Source organism: Pelophylax lessonae (genome assembly GCF_965119305.1).
Source record: "Pelophylax lessonae genome assembly, chromosome: 6".
NCBI lineage: Eukaryota > Metazoa > Chordata > Amphibia > Anura > Ranidae > Pelophylax > Pelophylax lessonae.
The window spans coordinates 328,844,553-328,864,820 of NC_138773.1; the positions used below are offsets into that span (position 1 = coordinate 328,844,553).

At 48.0% G+C, this 20,268-nt stretch overlaps 1 protein-coding gene across 1 annotated transcript in view; it reads left to right on the plus strand.

Moving 5' to 3' along the window:
* LOC309558760 (protein mono-ADP-ribosyltransferase PARP14-like) overlaps nucleotides 1-20,268 on the plus strand; it is a gene marked incomplete at its 5' end in the record, with an annotated part of 87,439 nt that overhangs the window by 49,098 nt on the left and 18,073 nt on the right. Inside the window, 3 exons of the mRNA XM_082261808.1 lie at nucleotides 8,031-8,249; nucleotides 8,461-9,081; nucleotides 10,497-10,633. Coding sequence (XP_082117934.1) covers nucleotides 8,031-8,249; nucleotides 8,461-9,081; nucleotides 10,497-10,633 — 977 coding nt within the window. The remainder of the gene's footprint in view (nucleotides 1-8,030; nucleotides 8,250-8,460; nucleotides 9,082-10,496; nucleotides 10,634-20,268) is intronic.

Consider the following 20,268-nt stretch of genomic DNA (forward strand, 5'->3'; position numbering starts at 1 on the left):
TAGTGACCAGTATATATGACCCCTTTCAATGTAGTGACCAGTATACATGCCCCCTTTCAATGCGGTGACCAGTATACATGCCCCCTTTCAAACTGCTGTGATAGGGAGAGCTTGGGCCTTGGCTGTACTGGGCTGGCAATGGTGCTGCTGGATGGCAGAGAGTGCTGTCACTGCTGTGATAGGGAGAGCTTGGGCCTTGGCTGTACTGGGCTGGCAATGGTGCCAGCCCAGTACAGCCAAGGCCCAAGCTCTCCCTATCACAGCAGTGACAGCACTCTAGTCTCTACCATCCAGCAGCACCATTGAGCCCAGTACAGCCAAGGCCCAAGCTCTCCCTATCACAGTGAGTCAGTGACAGTCACAGCAGCACTCTACCATCCAGCACCATCCATCCATTGCCACTTGCCAGCCCAGTACAGCCAAGGGCAGGCCCAAGCTCTCCCTATCACAGCACAGTGCATGCATGCACCTCCCGCCACTCCCGGTGCCTTCTCTTACCCGAGACTGAGAGTGAGAGACGCAGGCGATCAATTCAGTCAGATGAACGTTCCGAACTTCCGGTCCTCCGGACGGTCCGACACTCCGTCTCCGACCGATAGTGTCACTCCAGCAGGTCAGGTGGTCACCTCCTCACGTCAGGTCACACGTCTCAGAGACTCGAGTCAGCTTCTTCTCGACTGCGGCCAGTGCGAGACTGCGAAGTGCGAACTTCAACGTACAAAATGAATCGGCGGGCTCAGCTGACCAGTCCAGTCCGTCTGACTCCTCACGCGGCTCTCCTCTCTCTGCGCCGGCGGGTGGGAAAGACGTGACGCCATGGCGGTGCACCGCTCCCACGCATCACGTCACCACAGGACCGTCCCGGGATGTCCTCCTGTGATTGGTCCAGGCTGGAGTCTGGACCAATCACAGCCCAGGACATCAGTAAAGTGGGGAGTGTCGGGGCGCATTGCTCTGCGCCCCGATGACCCTCAGAAGGCCGCCAATCGGCGCCTCTGCTAGCCGAAGGTGGGGTCAAAAACCCCACCCCACCATACCCACCACTAGGTCCGGCGCCCCTAGTGGGCTGAAAATGGACATGTTTTTTTTTATCTTTTTTTTTCTTCTTTTTTTTTTGGGGGGGGGGGGCGGCGCCCCTGCTCCCCCTATCAGCAAGCCGCTACTGCACACAATGCTCATAGACACAGGAAACCATGTGTACCATACCAACTACAAGAGAAGCTATTCTCAGCCAGGGTTTGGTGGAAGCTTAGAATTCCTTCAGAAGATGCTATGGGTCCCATGAGCTTTGGCTGATTGACCTCCCATCTGATAGTGACTGCATAGTTCTGCGGTCAGTTCTACTTGGAGGACCCAGGAAACAATGCATTAATGATGTTTGTTAGCGGTCTCTAAAAAACCAATTCTGATCATCACTGACCACCAATGTAAGGGGCATTCTTCCCACTGACCACCAATGTAAATAGCATTCTTCCCACTGACCACCAATGTAAATAGCATTCTTCCCACTGACCACTAGAGATGAGCTTTGAGTTATAGTCCAAGGTAAGTTCGACTCAAACATTGTTCGTTTGATCGTTGGTCGAATGACGAACAAATGTGCTTCTTCATGGGGAAATTTGAGTTTCCCATAATGCACTGCACGCGCACCGAGCGTGCAGAGCATTATGTGATTTGCCAAAGCATGTACCCTGGCCTCATGCTTTGGCCAATCAAATGATCTCTGCCATGATTGGAGTAAAGGCAGGCATGCCTTTAGCCAATCATGGCTCAGGGGTCAAGTACACGCCCCACACTACATAAAGGCTGCTCGCGCAGCCGCAGCGTGTAGTGTCATTGTGCGGCCGATCAGACAGGGAAAGGCATGCAATTCAGGCAGGGAGAAAGTAGTTTTTTTGGAGTCAGACAGTGCAGAGAGACATTTCTAGCAGTGTAGGGAGGGCGAGGTTCCTGTGTGAGGTAGGGAGAGATTGGTTTCCTTTACATCATATCAGACAGTGTAGGGAGGGCCAAGGTTCCTGTGTGAGGGATAGATTGATTTCTTTACATCAGATACCAGTACCAGTATTGTTCTTCGGTCAGTTTCTGCAACATTCTAAAATCTTTATAGAACTATTGCGTCACAGCACATAGCTCCACAGGTGCAGGGTGCTGCAAAATCCCCACGGACTCCAAAAAGTTCATTAGTGTGGGCTTTTTTCAGCACCTGTGCAGTAGACCGCAGCGTTGCTGTTCGCAGCATCTGTCTAAAGCGGATCAAGTGCGGCCAGAACACCAGCCGCTTGGGCACCACATGCTTGACAAGGCATATGACTTCCTGCCATGCAGTCCATTGGCAACAGCACCTGAAAGAGGCACCAGATCAAAACAAGCATACATCACCTTGATCCTCATCTGCGATCTCTAACCCTACTATACCTCATGCCTTCTCAAATGCCAGCATTGAGAGGGATGATGGTATAGCAATGAGTGGCACAGAGAGTTACACCCAATCTGCTCAGCGTCTTAATGCTAGCTTGGCCAAAATGCTAGCATTACAGTTGCTGCCTTTTCAGCTGGTAGACTTGGCTCCCTTTCGCAAATTTGTGGAATGTGCTGCACCACAGTATCAGGTCCCAAAAAGGCATTACTTTTCACGTAAGGCCATTCCGTCTCTCTACCGTCATGTGGAAGGTAGTGTTTTGGCCTCGTTGGACAAAGTGGTCAGCAGGAAGGTGCACATTACTGCTGACTCTTGGTCCAGCAGACATGGACAGGGACATTACATTTCTTTCACGGCGCACTGGGTAACTCTGCTGGCAGCTGGGAAGGATGCAGGACAGGGTTCAGTCTTGCAGCTTGTTTTGCCGCCACGCCTCCAAAAAGCTGGTGCTGGTTCTGCCACATCTCGCTACTCCACCACCTCCTCCTCCTCCTCCATGTCCTCTTCTGCACAATTCTCCTCTGCAGCAGCAGTGCTCCCTACGCCTTCAACAGACTACGCAAGCAGTCAGGCTAAAAGATGCCATGCTGTGCTTCAGTTAGTCTGTCTAGGGAATAGGAGTCACACCGCTGCAGAGATTCTGTCAGCACTGCAAGGGCAGGCTCAGAGATGGTTGACGCCATGACAGCTTGAGCCAGGAATGGTTGTATGTGATAATGGCACCAACCTTCTCTCTGCCCTCCGACAGGGACACTTGACATATGTTCCATGCTTGCCACATGTTCTGAATCTGTTGATGCAGCGTTTCTTGAGCAGATACCCGGGCTTCCAAGATCTCCTGAGGCAGGCCAGGAAAGTCTGTGACCATTTCTGCCGTCCATTCAATGCCAGTGCTCGCTTATCTGACATTCAACGGGAATTCAAACTGCCCACCAACTGCCTCATTTGTGACATGCCCACCAGGTGGAACTCAACGTTGGCAATGCTGCAGCGGCTGCACACACAGCAGAGGGCCATCAATGAGCACCTGTGTGAGTATGGCGCAAGGACAGGGTCAGGGGAGCTTGGCTTTTTTTCGCTACGCCGCCAGTGGCTTTTGATTAAGGATGCATGCATTGTCCTGTCACCATTTGAGGAGGCCACTCGGATGGTGTGCCTCGGCTATGCATGCATCAGTGACACTATTCCGCTAGTCTACCTGCTGGAGCACACACTGCGTGGAATCATGGACAGGGCACTTGAGGCAGAACAGTGGCAGGAAGAGGAGGACTTCCTTTCCTCACAAGGCCCCCTTTATGCAGATATCATTCCTGCACGGCCATAAAACACACAGGAGGAAGAGGAGGAGGAGGATGAGGATTTCCGCAGCATGCATGTAGAGGAAGAGGATAGGATACAGCCGTCTTCAAGGGATGGTTTTGATTCCCCAGAAACCCCAGGAGTTGTATGTGGTTAGGGAGAGGTTGCTCCTGCTGACAATGTCATCCTTGGTGACCCAGAGGACTCAGAAGCTCATGCCTCCTCCAATTTACATTGCATGGGCTCCCTGATTCTGCAAAGCCTGCAAAAGGACCCGAGGATTTGTGCTATCAAGGAGAGGGATAATTACCGGTTGGCAACCCTTCTTGATCCACGTTACAAGGGTAAAGTTGCAGAGCTCATCCTGCCTTCGCAGAGGGAGCAGAGGATGAAACATCTTGCGGAGGCCTTGAAAAAAAAATTGTGTATCGCCTTTCCAGACACTGGGAGGTCAACATTCTCCGGACGTGTTTCTGAGGCATTGATCAGCCAAAGGAGGAGCGGTGGAGAAGGCGGCTGGCTGACCGATGCCTTTAAACAGTTCTTTTCTCCTCAGCAGCACCCAGGGCTGCTAGGTTTAAGCAACCATCGCCAGTGTCTCCGTCATATGGTGCATAATTATCTAGGCACAAGAGCAGACATGGAGACCTTTCCAGCTGTGCATCCACTGGCTTACTGGGTCTTGCGGATGGACCACTGGCCAGAACTTGCTCAATATGCAATGGAGCTACTGGCCTGTCCTGCTTCCAGCATGCTTTCCGAATGGATGTTCAGTGCCGGTGGAGGTTTTGTGACAGACAAAAGAGTGCGTCTGTCCACAGACTCTGTTGATCAGCTGACTTTCATCAAAATGAACCAGTCCTGGATCAACAAGAGCTATCAGGCCCCTGATGCTGATGTAACAGATTTAATTTGCTAGGGGTCTGCCATCCCTTGAAGACTGCATATGCTGCCTATCCTATTCCTCTACCTTGATTCTGCTAGCTTCCAACAATGTTTTTGTTTTAGGTCACCACTAACCCCCAAGGGGTTATGTATAAAGTATGCAACCTTTATTCATTATTTTTTCCACAGTGGGATTTTCTTTCTTTCACTTGCCTCACTGGCACTTTCTACAAGCAATATTATAATTTCACACTGGCACACTACCCAGTGGCACTATTTATTTGTCTTTTATTGCACTAAAATTCAATTAATTTATTTATTTATGGCACCAATCCATTTAATCTAATTATTGATTGGAATAAAAATTTAATCACTATCTTTTCAGCTCATTTATTTATTTATTTGAAACTTGCACACGAGCACCTTCTCACAGTGGTCACAAAGAAATATCCTTGTTCACAAAAGGATTATTCAATTTTATATGTGCACTATTTATTTATATTTAATTTTATTCACTGTTTTCCCAATCACTCACACTATGGCACATATATTTTAAAGTGACAAGGTGTCACTTAGAGGTAGCGCCGGGGCAACTTCTCTTGCACTTTCATGTATAGCTCATGTGATTTCAAATTTACACAGCATTCTTACCAGCAGGTCCCATTCCTGCACCTAGCAAGAGTAACTGCAAGGCCTTGGTTACGGTAGTCAGGCACCACCTTCCACAAGGCCCAATTTTTGGCACTTGTATAGCACATGCGATTTCAAATTTGCATGGAATTCTTACCAGCAGGCCCCATTCCTGCACCCAGCAAGGGGTTGGTTACGGTGTTCAGGCACCAGCAACACAAAAGGCCCAATCTTTGGCACCTGTATGACACGTACATGCGATTTCATATTTGTATGGATTTTTTAGCAGCAGGGCCCGCTCCTGCACCCAGCAAGAGTAACTGTGAGGGGTTACGGTGTTCAGGCACCATCAACAAGCAAGGCCCATTTTTTCTGCATCTGTATGACAAGTACATGCGATTTGAAATTTGTATGTATATTTGTATATGACATTTTCTCCTTTAGAAATGTCAGTATAGCTGCAGCAGGCGACATACATCGTAGAGATGCACTACTTTACAGGCACAATATGGGGACCCCCCAGGCACGATATTTGAAGGAATTTTTCATTTTTATAGTTTCACTTTAAGCCTCATTAAAATCAGTATATCAGTGCTCCTTTAAAAACAATCGTTTTTCATTGCTACATGTTCCTCAGGTCAGTACCTGGACCCCCATACACGTTTTTGAGGCAATAACTTGCATTTAAGCCTTCAAAATGAGGCCGTTTGATTTTCGAGGTTCGACTCCCATAGTCTTCAATGGGGTTCGTTAGTTCAAACAAACTTTTCCTTTGTTCGCGGTGTTCTGGTGCGAAAGAACGGGGGGTTGTTCGGCTCATCACTACTGATCACCAATGTAAGGGACATTCTTCCCACTGACCACCAATGTAAGGGACATTCTTCCCACTGACCACCAATGTAAGGGACATTCTTCCCACTGACCACAAATGTAAGGAACATTTTTCCCACTGACCTCCAATGTAAGGGGCATTCTTCCCACTGACCACCAATGTAAGGAACATTCTTCCCACTGACCACCAATTTAAGGAACATTTTTCCCACTGGTCACCAATGTAAGGAACATTCTTCCCACTGACCACCAATGTGAGGGACATTCTTCCCACTGATCACCAATGTAAGAGACATTCTTCTCACTGACCACCAATGTAAGGGACATTCTTCCCACTGACCACTAATGTAAGGGACATTCTTCCCACTGACCTCCAATGTAAGGAACATTCTTCCCACTGACCACCAGTGTAAATAACACCTTTTAGTGACACCACCAACCCAGGGACATTTTTTTTTTTTTTTTTTTTTACACAACCAACTCAGGGCCATTATTTCCTTTTTAGTGACACCACCAAGCCAGGGCCATTTTGTCTTTTAGTGACACCACTGACTCTGGGGCATTTATTCCTTTTTGTGACACCACTGACTCAGGCACATGTTTTGCTTCACCACTGTTGACCCAGTATTTGTGCACAAATCTGGAACTTTTCAGTTTGCTCCAAGGCAAGATCCTTGAGACAGCACTCCATGTGGGAGAGGTTCCAGGCCATTGGACCAAGAGAGTTGGGCCAGCTGAGAGAATCTAGGAGACTAGAGCTGAGGAAAACTGGAGCGAGTCCATGGGGCCAAAGGAATCTGTGAGTTTTAGAGGAGCAAGAGTGCCTGGGGTATCAGGAGAACCTCTACCTAGGGGCTGGGAGTGGGCCCTTGCAGCGAGGTTCTGCAATTAATGCTGAGTGAGCTCAAGATCCAGGTGGCCCTGCATTTTCGTTTGGTGTGAAGCTGAAACCCCTGAGGACTTTCTTTTCTGATTCCTTTTAATAAAAGTGGGCTACTGGGCCCTTAACTATAGTCCTTGTCTGCCATGGACTCACTGTACAAACACATCCATCACGAGAGCTAACACCCCCCCATATCACAATGTATATAATATCTGAGGGTCAGCAGTATGGATCCCGTGATGTTGTGCTCATTTTTATATTTACATGACATACATTTTTTAATACAGGTCCAGGCTGATAAGGACACATTGGGGTTGATTTGCTAAAATTGGAGAATGCAAAATCTGGTGCAGCTGTGCATAGCAGCCAATCAGCTTCTAACTTCAGCTTGTTTAATTAAGCTTTGACAATAAAAGCCTGGAAGTTGATTGGTTTTTCTATGCATAGTTGCACCGGATTTTGCACTTTCCAGTTTTAGTAATTCAACCCCATAGAGTCTACATCAGTGTTTCTCAACCTTTTCTCAGTCAAGCGCCCTTTCAAATTATGGACAATCTCGAGGCACCCTCCAAAATTATAGACAGTGTCAAGGCGCCCCATTCTAAAATGTAAAAACGATTCTAATAGTTTTACATAATGCAGCAACATCCACACATGTAGGACACCCAATGTTAGAGGTGATTTATTCTTCCAAAGCGAATACACTGTTGCAAACTGGTACTGACTAGTATTCCAATGTTTCTCTTCTTCCACGGGAGGGTCAAACAAGAATGATATGCAGGTAACTGACATCCGCCTTATCAACTGATGATGTCATCGGTTGTTAGGAGGTTGGCAGCTAGAAGGTTGTAATGGTGCACAATGAAAACCTGTGACTTTGTGTAACTAAATGGCAGGTTTCATCAACCCACTGGCTTGTATACAATTTTGGGGCAATTTTTAGGCATTTTGCAGAAAGAAACCTCATTTTGCAAAAAGAAACCTCAAGGCACCCTAGAGTGCCTGAGCATCCTGGTTGAAAAAGGCTGGTCTACATATATAAGTAATGAGTACGTAGTAATGTCCACTTATCATTTGCAGGTTTAGGAATGGCATCCTCCGCTACAGTGGCCGAAGCCGTTTTAGATGCAGTGATGGAATTTGTCGGTCATAATTCTCCCAAATCAGTTCTAATGGTGAAACTGATCACTCCGGTTCAGGGAATCGTAGATGATTTCCTCGATGCCATGAAAGTGAAGGCCGGGTCTGCTGCAGCAAAACAATCCTCCCGGCTTTCTGGATTTTTTAAGATCACGAAATGTAAGTGTCGATATTTTATTACCAATCATGTTTGGCTTCTGTTAATTGGCTGGTTTTGGAGTGCACTGCCCTATGAAATGAAGCTGTTTATTTCTGATTGGATGATACAGTCTACAGTGACTTCATCTTTCAGTCCTTCTTTTCTACATCAGTCTGGTGTGACTCTTCCTACAGAGTCGTTACATACATTTGTTTTTTGTCCCCCAAACAGCCTTTTTGAGTTTTATGACAGGAAGTAATAGTGAAGAGGAAGATGAAGTTGAAGATGATTCCATGGTATTTGAGCTCAGAGAAAACATTGAGCCGGCTATTATCCAGCTGTGTGCGGAAAGTCAGGATGCCGTGGATAAGACTAAAGTCTGGCTCCGTGATCTGATAATGAAGGAGCAGTACGAGAACATCATCACAGATGACTGGATCCAGGACTTTGATGACAAGGACCATGAGGCTTTGGGTCGGCTTCAGAAGACCTATCAAGTTACTGTTATTTTTGACTTGTCGAGTTCCACCATCAAAGTGCTGGGCCTGTCCAGGGATGTTCTGGAGGTCAGTAATAAAATCCAAGACATTATAAAGAGTGTGCGAGATAACAAGACGAGAGAGCGGGAAGCAGAGCTGTACAGTAATCTGGTGGAATGGGGATATCTCAGCGGAAGCAGATTTATTCCCTTTGACAAAATGACAAACATGGAGCTGGAGAAGGCCAAGAAGGAGGACAGACAAAGTATACACATTGATATTAATGGAGCACAATACACAGTGATTATAGAACTGAAAACTGCAAGAGATCCCAGAGGGAACACAGTGACGCTTCAACGAAACTCTAAACATGGTAATTCTATTATCATCATTAAAGTGAACTTGTGAGGACTGAAATAGGGAGCTGCCATTGATGACTTTTGAAGAAATTGTCCTTGACAGTCCCCTCGTAGCACAAGTCCTCCACCCACCATATTACCTTTTCTAGCACAAACCCCCCAAATCCACCCTCCTAGGACAAATCCCCCTCCCAGAAACACCACTCCTGGCATACCTCCCCCATTTCCCCTCCTAGAAAAATTCTTAACTCCTGCCACCCCCCAAATTCCCCCTCCCATCATGCCCACCCCCCAATCTTCTTGTGGTTCCCCCGTACCTCACATGATACCAGAGTACCCAGGGCAGCCCCGCTCCTGCTCACCCCTTTTCCTAAGCCCTGCGTATGATATCCCTGTTATGTGTCTGGCGGGATCTCATTTTGTTACTGGGAGTGAGGTAACAGAGGTGGCTGGTGGAGATAGTGCGGCTTGGCACACTACTGTGAATGCATCACATACAAGTCAATGACTGTAGAGCTTTGGGACAACACTTTATAAAGGAACTCAGCTTAATTATTACATGCAGTGCTAGCTCATCTCTAAGTCAGGAGACTGCCTTAATGTTAGATTTGTCCACATGACCGCAGTTCTGGCCTGGTCCTGGGTATTGGTGAGCGGCCCTTCGGGCAAAGGTACCCCTAGTGCATGGGCGTGGTAGGCCCTGCCCACATGCTTACAAAAAACTAGAACATATTAGACACTATGTGGACAAATGTTTTTGAACATGACCATCAAACCTATATGATCTTCTTGGCCATTAATACTGTATGGACCCCCCCCCCCCCCCCCCCATACACACACACACACACCTTTGTGGGTAAATCAGCCTCTACTCTTCTGGGAAGTCTTTCCACAATATTTTGGAGGGTGTTTGTGGGAATATGGGAGGTCAGTTACTCATGTTAAAAAGAAGACCTGGATCTCAATTCATCCCAAAGATGTTCAGTAGGGTTGAGGTCTTGACATCAGTTTAAGATGTAACTAATATGTGTTTGATATGCTGCTTACTGGCACAAATGCAAAAGAAGTTCAGATGAAGAAGAATAGAGCATGTCATGAACACGGCTCCACAAGAGCCAAGTCATATTCAAACATTGCCCACCAGATCCTTCCCAAATGCTTCACACACACACAGATCAGAAGCAAAAAGTGAACATCCAGGTTGGTTCAATTTCAATAGAATGGCCATCTGACATGAGGTAGATTGGATGCCAGCTCCGGAGTCGGCACATTCTGGCAGATTGCAATAAAGCAAATGTATGACAGAAGGAGAATAGGTGACGAGTCTATGTCAGGGGGGTAACACATCCCATATACTGTATATTTCAGGTTTGTAATTACCTTTTTTGTTGGGAGTTCTGCTCTAATTTCAGTGATATTTACATTGCAGAACAAAGGTCTATACCATCATACTGGAAAGAGATGAAGAACTATAGTATGAAAGTTGTACAGCTGGCACCAAGCTCCGAAGAGTACATTAAAGTCCAGACAGAGTTTGAAAAGTCATGTCAGATGAAGATCATTAAGGTAATTCAATACACTGTGCCATTTACAATCTATCTATCCATCACCCAAGCATTTATACACCCCCTCATCACCTGAGCATTCTCGCACCTCCTGGCATTCACCTGGGTATTCACATACATCTCCATCACCCGAGCATTCTCACAACTCCTGGCATTCACCTGGGTATTCACATACATCTCCATCACCTGAGCATTCTCACACGCCTCCCCATAAGGTGAACATTCTCATACACCTCTAGCATGACCTGAGGTTTCTCACAGACCTTCAGTATCACCTAGAAATTCTCCCACAGAGCTTATCTCACAGCTTCCAGACCCGTGTATTAGACATTTCATGCTTAAAAGAGGTTACTTTTGATTTGATCAACAATTTGTCCATTCATTCCTACCATGGACCCACCAGGGGGTTGCAGATGAGGATTTTATAAATATTTAGCACCCTCCTAGTTAAGCTGCTAGGTTTGGTTAGGCAAATTTTGTTTGTTGGCTCTCCTGTAATCAGCAGAGCTGCATGTTATTGCTTTGGGCTGCTCTGAGTTCTACAGGCAGCAGGTTTGACTGCTTCCCCCTGATTTCTGGAGATTTCCAGAACATTGTGGGTGGGGGAGTCAGATAGGCAGTCTGAATATTTATGCAGCTCCAGCCAATCCCTGGGAAGGTGTGCCCAGATAGTGGTTGAACGATGAATAAAGTCTGGAGTCCCATAGAGCTGGGTTTTTTTCCAAGAGCCACAGCAGGATGGCTTTTTTGGCCATCCTTCTGTGGTCCCAGCCTTTTCATCTTCATCCCAGCTGTGCTCATCTGGGGGAAGGCAGGGGGGCTCTCCAGCCACAAGCCTGTTAGGAGCTGAGGACGGGTGCCACTGGAGATCTGCTCTGGAAGCTTCACAGAGGAGTCTGTCTGCTGGAATCTGAGTGGAACATTCCAAGCTTTGGGGAGACTCTGAGTACAGACTAAGGGTGAAGGATCTCAGTGAGAGTCGTTCTTGTTAACCCCTGCTGCACCGAGTATCAGACTTGCCTGGCCTGGGACAATGGTACCAGTGCTGTCCACTTTGTCCTGCTACCTAAGGGGACTGTGTGCTTATTTTTCCTGTTGGGGTTTTTGAGTATCCCACAGCTCCCTGAACCACACCCAAGTTAACTTGCAATAAACTTTCAAAAGTTGTTGTTTCCTGACAGACTCCATGGCAGCATACGTTCGGGTAGGCCCCACCTCCTCTCCTACCTCATAGGACCCCACTCCCATAAATTTTTGCTCCCTTTCAGCATCCATGTTCCTTCTTTGTCCTCCTCATACATACGGTGTTATGTTCCTACAAATACGGTCCTATACGCGGAAGCAGGATTGGGTCTTGGAGCCTCCGCTAAGCCCTGGCTCTTAGCAGGGTATGGAGGGGGCAATAGAAGAGACCCTTTGCATGAGCTCTGTGGTCCGGCCGAGAGAGCCTGGCTGCTGCGGGTGGCCCGTCATTGCCCGAAGATTCAGCTGGTGGTGCATCTCTGGACCCGTCTCTGCTCCGGGCAGGGTGGTAAGCCCTGTTATGGGACCCTTTTCTTACTATTATATGTGCACTTTCTTTTTCCTTCTTGTGTTTCTGGCATGTTTATTATGGTCAGTTTTCTCCCCTATTAATGGTCCGGGTTTACCGGGAGTGTGCAGTTTACTTTACCTCCGGTTTGTGTCCGGTTCTCTGTCCGCGGCCATGATCGAGGCCGCTACTTCCGGGTTGTGCCGTGTGTCTGCGCATGCGCGGTAGCCACCGGGGGGGTAGGATTGGTGCGCGGGGATGACGCTTGACGTCACTCGCGCATGCGCAGTATCGCTCACCGACCGCAAAACAGTCTATTTAAACTGCCTGATGTGTCAGAGCTGGTGGGAAGGTCGGCTCATCTTACAGCCTCCCCCAGACTCTGGCTTAACTTTGTAAGGTAAGATGCCACACTTGGTTTACAGTTTTTTTTCTTGGTCTCCTCATTTTCTGAAAGATTGGTCCTTAGCCTGCTATTTTTCTTTTTTGTCCAGCTGAAAAAGATATTGTCCTTTCTTTTTGCAAGTATGGATGCATCTCCGCCCCCTAGTGGCCAGCCCTCTCATACAAGGTATGTGCTGGGCAATTTTAGGGGCGGGGAGGCCATAGGCTCTTTCAGCTTATGTCTCTATCCTATATGTCTGTCTCCAGCTCTTCTGGGTCTGACCAGCAGCCCAACGCACGCAACGAAGACAGACATTCTAAATCGCACCACCGGCGCTCCTCGTCTAGGTCCAGACGCAGCTCTCCCCAGAATAGGGGACGCAATGGCCAGTCTTCCTCTACCAAATATCATGACCACTCAGAGCGTCCGCACGGGAGGAAGTGCTGGGGGTGTGGTACCCTAGTAACGGATGGTTCCTCTCTGTGCAAACCCTGCTATGCCCAAGCTACGGGTGAACGGGAAAAGTTGGACCAGCATATTGAGGAGGTTGTGCGCAGAGTCCTTAAAGACTCTCTTGCTGAGCTACACAGGCCAAGTACTGCTGCAGGGCCATCCCGCTCTCCTGAAAGAGATGTTTTGGTCCAAGATCCGTTTGAATCTTCCCAACCCAGCCATCCTTCCATTCTTCCTTCGGAATCCGAATCCGATTCAGATGACTCCGGCTCAGGGTTTGAGTTCAACCTCGTCCCCCCCTTAGTCAAGGCGGTGAGAGAAGCCCTTGACTGGGAGGATCCTGCTGTCTCCTCTCCAAAGCAGAAAAAATTATTTAGACAGTTGTGCAAGGAACGTTTGAACTTTCCCTTCCTAGGGGAACTGGGAGATATAATCTCTGAAGAATGGAGCAAAGTGGAGAAGAAAAATTCCATGACCACGAAAATGGCAAAGCTATATCCATTTAAACAGGAGGAGGTGAAGCACCTGGAGTCTCCTCCCCTGGTGGACGCAGCTGTGATGCAGCTTGTGATGCACGTCACTCTTCCATTGGAGGATATGGTATCGTTTAAGGATCCTCTGGATAGGAGGATTGACGCCGACCTCAAACGGGCGTATCTTTCTGCTGGCATGGCCTGCAAGCCAGCATTGGCCTTGGCTACAGTTTCAAAAGCCATGGAAGTTTGGATCAATGCCCTGGATGATACTCTTAAAGGAGTTTCGGAAGAAGTTCTTCGGTGCTCTCCGATTCAGGAGTTGAAGATGGCCGCGGGTTTCTTGGGGGAGGCATCTATAGACACCATTCGTCTTTTGGCCCGAGTTATGCTGTCTTCAGTCACGACTAAACGTGCTCTCTGGCTTCGTCCTTGGGTAGCTGATGCTGCATCAAAACAGGCGTGGTGCCGGATTCTCTTTGAGGGTTCTTCCCTCTTTGGGAACAAATTGGATGCAGCCATAACTCGGGCCACGGCGGGACGTCTGGGTTCCTCCCTCAGGATAAACGCCCAGGCGCTCAGAAGCGCTCTTTCCCAAGGAGGCAGAATGTAAATCGCTCTAGGGAAGCGCGCAGCTACAGACCGGGCAAGTCTTACGGGAGAGGTTGGAAGTCAAGACAATCTTCCTTCCAGAAAGGCCCAAAAGGCACTTCTTCTGGTGACCGGGACGCCACCAAATCCAGGCATCCCCGGTAGGAGCCAGATTGCTCCAATTTCGGGATATCTGGGTGGCCTAGATCCAGGATCCCTGGGTTTTAGACATTGTGTCCCAGGGGCACTCTTGGGTGTTCAACAACGTTCCCAAGCCCAGGTTCATCGCTACATCTCTTCCTCCTTCATCAGAGAAAAAGAAGGTCCTTCTTTCTTATCTAGACACCTTATTGGTTCAGCGAGCTGTACTTCCAGTGCCCGAAGCAGAAAGAGGTCAGGGAGTCTATTCTCCCCTCTTCCTTGTCCAGAAGAAGAACGGCACTTGGCGACCTGTAATAGACCTCACGTACCTCAACAGATCTATTAGTCGAGAAAAGTTCAAGATGGAGTCCCTGGTCACAATCCAGCAATCGGTCCTTCCAGGAAACTGGCTAGCATCCATAGATCTGAAAGATGCTTACTTTCATGTGCCAGTGGCAAGAGAGTATCAACAGTTTCTCCGATTCGCCATCGGGCATGCTCACATGCAGTTCACATGTCTCCCCTTCGGGCTTTCAACATCGCCTCTCACATTTTCCAAGACCTTATTGGCAATTGTAGCCCTTATCAGGATCAGGGGTATCAGATTACACCATTATTTCGACAACCTGCTTCTTCTGTCCCAGGACAGATCCCAGCTGCTGTTACATCTGGAACAAGTGACTTCCACTTTCCAAGAGTTTGGGTGGATTCTGAACCTCGAAAAGAGCCATCTGGTGCCAACGCAGTCGCTTGTGTTCCTAGGGGCATTGTTCAACACAATAAAATGCACCATCTCCCTGCCCGAAGAGAAAATTCTGGTGGTTCAGGGCAGGGTGGCTCTAGCCCTAGCTGCCTCCCGTCTCACTGCCCGTCAGTGTCTGAAGGTAGTGGGGATGCTTGTGGCTACATCCCCCATGGTAAAGTGGGCTTTGTGGAAGCTGAGACCCTTCCAGAAGGGTTTTCTCCAACAATGGACGACAGAGGACATGTCTCAGGTTATTCACCTGACCCCATTCATGAAGGGTTGCCTTCCTTGGTGGCTACGCTGAGCAAATCTCAGAAATTGCCATTCCATTGCTCCAATCACCTGGATCACGATAACCTCCGATGCCAGCAGTACAGGTTGGGGAGCCCACTGTCTATCAGAAGTGGCACAAGGCAGGTGGAATTTCTCTGCTCACGGAGTAGTATCCAATATTCTGGAACTGCGAGCTGCATTCAAAGCCCTTCAGGCTTTCCGCCATCTGACTCAGGGAACTTCTGTGTTACTCAGATTAGACAACACCACAGCAGTGGCATATGTCAAAAGGCAGGGAGGTACCCGCAGCATGTCTCTTCTCCAGGACACGGAACCGATCATGTCCTGGGCTCAACAATATTTGGCCAATCTCTCGGCAGTCTTTGTCCCAGGAGTACTGAACGTGGAAGCAGACTTTCTGTCCAGATACAAACTCGACAACGAGTGGTCTCTCCATCAGGAAGTGTTCGATTGGGTTCTGTCCCTGGAGATGTCTCCAGAGGTAGATCTGTTTGTGGCCCCCCACAACAAAAAACTCCGGAGATACTTTGCGAGGTTCCGGGATCCTCAGGCTTTCGGAATAGATGCCCTCACAGACAGTTGGAATTTCCAAGTTGCCTATGCTTTTCCGCTAGTACCAATAATTCTCCAATTCCTTCGGAGACTGAAAATGGAGAAGGTGGAAGTCCTAGCAATAATTCCCTTCTGGCCCAACAGGCCCTGGTTTCCCCTGTTGCCTCTCCTCAGCTTCAAGGATCCAATCTCTCTACCCCTAAGGTCGAACCTTCTATCACAGGGTCCTACTCTGCATCCATGCCCTGCACGTCATCACCTCAAGGCTTGGTTCTTGAGAGGGGGAGGTTGGAGGCCCTCGGTTGCCCAGAAGAGGTGATTCCTACTCTCATGAATTCAAGAAGGGGTAGCACTAACAGGGTATATGAGAGGATTTGGGCTAAGTTCATGAGTCAACAAGTCCAGGGGTTTGGTCCAGCAGACACACCTACCATCCAACAAGTCCTGAGTTTCTTGCAGTCTGGGCTGGATCTCTCCTTATCAATCAGTTCTCTCTGGGTGCAAGTTTCAGCCATCTCAGCCTTCTCCGGAATTTCGTGGGAAAAACATCAACTGGTCCAGCAGTTTTTTAAGGGAGCAGTCAGGCTCAGGCCGCAGAGAAGACCGAGATTCCCAAAATGGGATCTCCCATTAGTCTTGGACTTCTTTTCTTCTGTGGACGTGGCCTCCATGTCAATCAAGGAGCTTACGCTGAAGACAGTGGTTTTGGTAGCTATCACCTCTGCTAAGAGAGTTTCTGAAGTACACAATCTAGGTTGCAAAGAGCCTTTTCTGACCTTCTTCCAGGACAGAGTGGTCCTAATACCTATGCTAGGGTCAAACCCTAAGGTGACCTCTGTCTTCCATGAAAATTCTGAAATAGTTCTTCCCACTTTCAGAACCAATGAGGGATCTTCAGTTCATCCACTAGATGTGGGCAATACTCTGAAACAATAGTTGGAGTCTACATCCTCCTTCCGTCAGTCAGAATTTCTTTTTGTCCTTCTCCATGGAAAAAAAAGGGGAATGCGTGCCTCTTGTAGAGCGGTGGCTGCATGGATTGTCCAGGCTACCCAGTGGGCATACAGAGCGAAGGGCTTGGCTCTTCCGGAGGTGATTACGGCTCATTCTACTAGAAGCATTTCCACGTCATGGGCAGTTTCTAAACATGTTGCGCCCGATGTGATCTGCAGGGCAGCCTCCTGGTCGTCTATCAACACTTTTCTTTCCCATTATTGTGTTGAACCTGCTGCATTATCCTCTGTTAATTTTGGCGTTCAAGTTCTGTCAGTTGACGGTGCCATTTAAAATTTTCTTTGTTCAGCATCTTCCCACCCGGGAGTGTAATGCGAGTTATTTCCCGAACGTATGCTGCCATGGAGTCTGTCAGGAAAACAGAAAATTGATATCAAATACTTACCGTAATTTTTCTTTCCTGATGGACTCCATGGCAGCAGGAGTCCCCTCCCAATTCCTGAGTAGGCTAGTTACAGAACACTGATGCTGAAAGGGAGCAAAGATTTATGGGAGTGGGGTCCTATGAGGTAGGAGAGGAGGCGGAGCCTACCCGAAGGTATGCTGCCATGGAGTCCATCAGGAAAGGAAAATTACGGTAAGTATTTGATATCAATTTTCTGTTTTCCTTGGCTGTTTCTGCACCCTAGTACACAAATCCCCCTAGTGGTGGTAGCACTACAATTATAAGACCCCAATCCCACCTCAGCTTCCTTAGATTTGTCTTCAGCTCATGCCAAAATAATTTTAACAGCTTAGTGTTAAAAAAATATGGGGTTTTATTTGATCATTTGTTTTTAAAAAAAAAATACTGGAACATATTTTTGTAGTAAGCAGAAAGTGCTCTCCATGTTCCAGCACTGGTCCATCCTCAGACTAAATGACACCCAGCCTTATTCAACCCAGTACCTGTGAGTTCAGGGCATCAAGGATATGTCCTTCAGGGGTTTGTCATGAAGCCGCTATGGACTCATAGGAGAATGCCGTAGAGAGCCACCTTATTACGTGGCACCATTCACTGAAACAATCACTTGAGTTAAGGGTTGGGAGTTAAACTGGAATTGCGTTTTGGCCAACGTTCTGCAAAGTATCAATTCACAAAGTGGTGATAAAAAATCTTTGCTGGCAACCAGAACTGGTGTCCATCTGTCCTTTGTCCAGGCCTTGAAATATAAAGTTCATATACTTAATCATTAAACTGACCATAAACATTGTTGCAGACATTAATACAATTTATTTTCTCCCAAGGTCAGTCTTTTTTTCCATCATCAGTAGGGATGATCGAACTTTTCAAAAGTTCGGTTCGGCCAGAACATCCGAACTACCCGAAAGTTCGGCCGGATTTCAGAACCGCATTGAAATCAATGGGTCGGTAATCAAAAAACACAATTTTGAAGCCCTAAAACCCAATAAATGCCCCTAAAAAGTGCCTAGGGTTCTGGGTCATACCCCAGGGACTATTAATCACACAAAAAAAGTTCTTAAAAATTGTCATTTTTGATAAAGAGCCAATTATTGGAAAAATTAAAAATAATAATAAAAAAAAATAAAAAAATGTCTTTGGATTTAGTATCTGGGGGGTCTAAAATGTGTACCTGTGAAGTTTCAGCTCTGTAGCATGTCCAGAACCAGATAATTTTTCAGTAGAGCAGGGATGGTGGGACCCTCCTTTTACACCTATATGATCTTTTTTTGGGGGTTCTGGACATGCTACAGAGCTGAAACTTCACAGGTACTGTTACGGAACAGGGCACCCCTGAGCAGGTACCTCCGTTGACAGATGCTCCTAGTGCTTCCCGAGGGCTCCAAGCACTCCACCAGACACCGTAAGCACTTCAGACTCCACGAACCGCCGCAGCTTGGTTAGGGCCTTGGCATCTCCTACACCCTGGACCAACGACAAGGCCCCAGGTTCCTGTGGGTAAACCTCTCTTTCCCCAGAGAGTGCAGCACGAACAAGCTCTTACACAAGCTCTTACAAGAGCTTAGTGATTCTCTAAGGGAGTATGGAAGACCATAGCAATCCCTGCAGCAGATTCCCCCAATAACGAGACAAAGCTCCGAGATGAGGGTAAAACAGGAACAACATTTATTGGAAGAACAGAGCACACTTTTATACAGAAATTGGAACATCCTTCCCCCAACAACCGCGTTCCCATTGGTCAATTGTAAAGTACTTGCAGTTCTCACTAAGGTCCTCTCCAGCATATGCAAATGAGGGCTTGAAAATGAGTCAACAGGGATTGGTCAGATAGCTTTGACCAATGCAAGGAGACAGAAGCCCCAGGGGGCAATCAATGTACACAATAGTCAGACACAGAACAATGGTTCCCTAACGAGCCCTCAATACACATTACTCTGAGTGTCAATAGACCGCCCGTCTCCTCAGAACTTCCTGTAATGCCCATATTAGGAGTTGGCTTCCTGTTCCTTACAGTTTACAGGAATACGTTTTAGCTTCCAGGAGAGAGGCAAGGCTCCATTAGCCACATGTTTAAAGAAACACAAAAAGACACAAAAATGCATAACTCCCAGTCTACTGAACAGAACCCCTACATTCAACCCATCCCCAGATAGCCCGGATCTGAGCTCTCAACATATCCAAACAGCGCTCAGATGCCACAAACACAGTCAAATTGCCATGGGGCCAAAGTCTTTTAAAGCCTGGTCCATAGTCCAAAGGCAGCAGGCGGGCAACCAGGCTCCTCCAATGCAATGGGGCGAGATTGGTCTCGTCACATCTCTCCCCCTTTCCAAAAAGACTAACAGGGTACCTGACCTCCTGCCGGTCAGTGCCCTCGTTAGTCCAGCAGCCCACCCACAAAGCAGAAAACACAGTACAGCCCACCCACAATAAATGGTCACTACACCTGGGTAGAGGAGAAACTTGTCCATGTCCAGGTGCCTCACCACGGCTGTGTAGGGGACTGGTAGGCTGCCTTGGTGGGTTGCTGAGTGGGCAGAGACCAGCGGTACTCTGTCCTGGTGCCAGCACTACCACCGGAGTAGTCTGGTTGGGGCCTGGTTGCTGGAGACGGACTGTCTCCCCCTTAGGTGCATAGCTCTGCTGCGGAATGGGGAGACCGGTTGTCTCCCCCTTGCATACACAGCTCTGTCGTGGGGGGGTAGGACCGCCCATCCATACCCCCTGTGTGGTAAGTGCAGAGACCACGGTCCCATCTGCACCAGTGGGGGGCTTACAGTCTCCCCCTGGTACATTAAGCTGCCGCTGGGGAGAGGGGGTAACAAGCTCCTCTCCCGATAGAACACTCTGCCCATCATTGATCCGCCGCTGGGGAGAGGTGGTAACAATCTCCTCTCCCATACATACTTCCAGTCTTTGCGGAGGGAGACCGACTGTCTCTCCTCCCAACACAGAGTCCTGCTGCTGGGGAAAGGAGACTGGGCTCTCTATTCCCTGTAGGATACTCTGCCGCTGGGGAATGGAGACTGGGCTCCCAATTCCCGGCACATCACA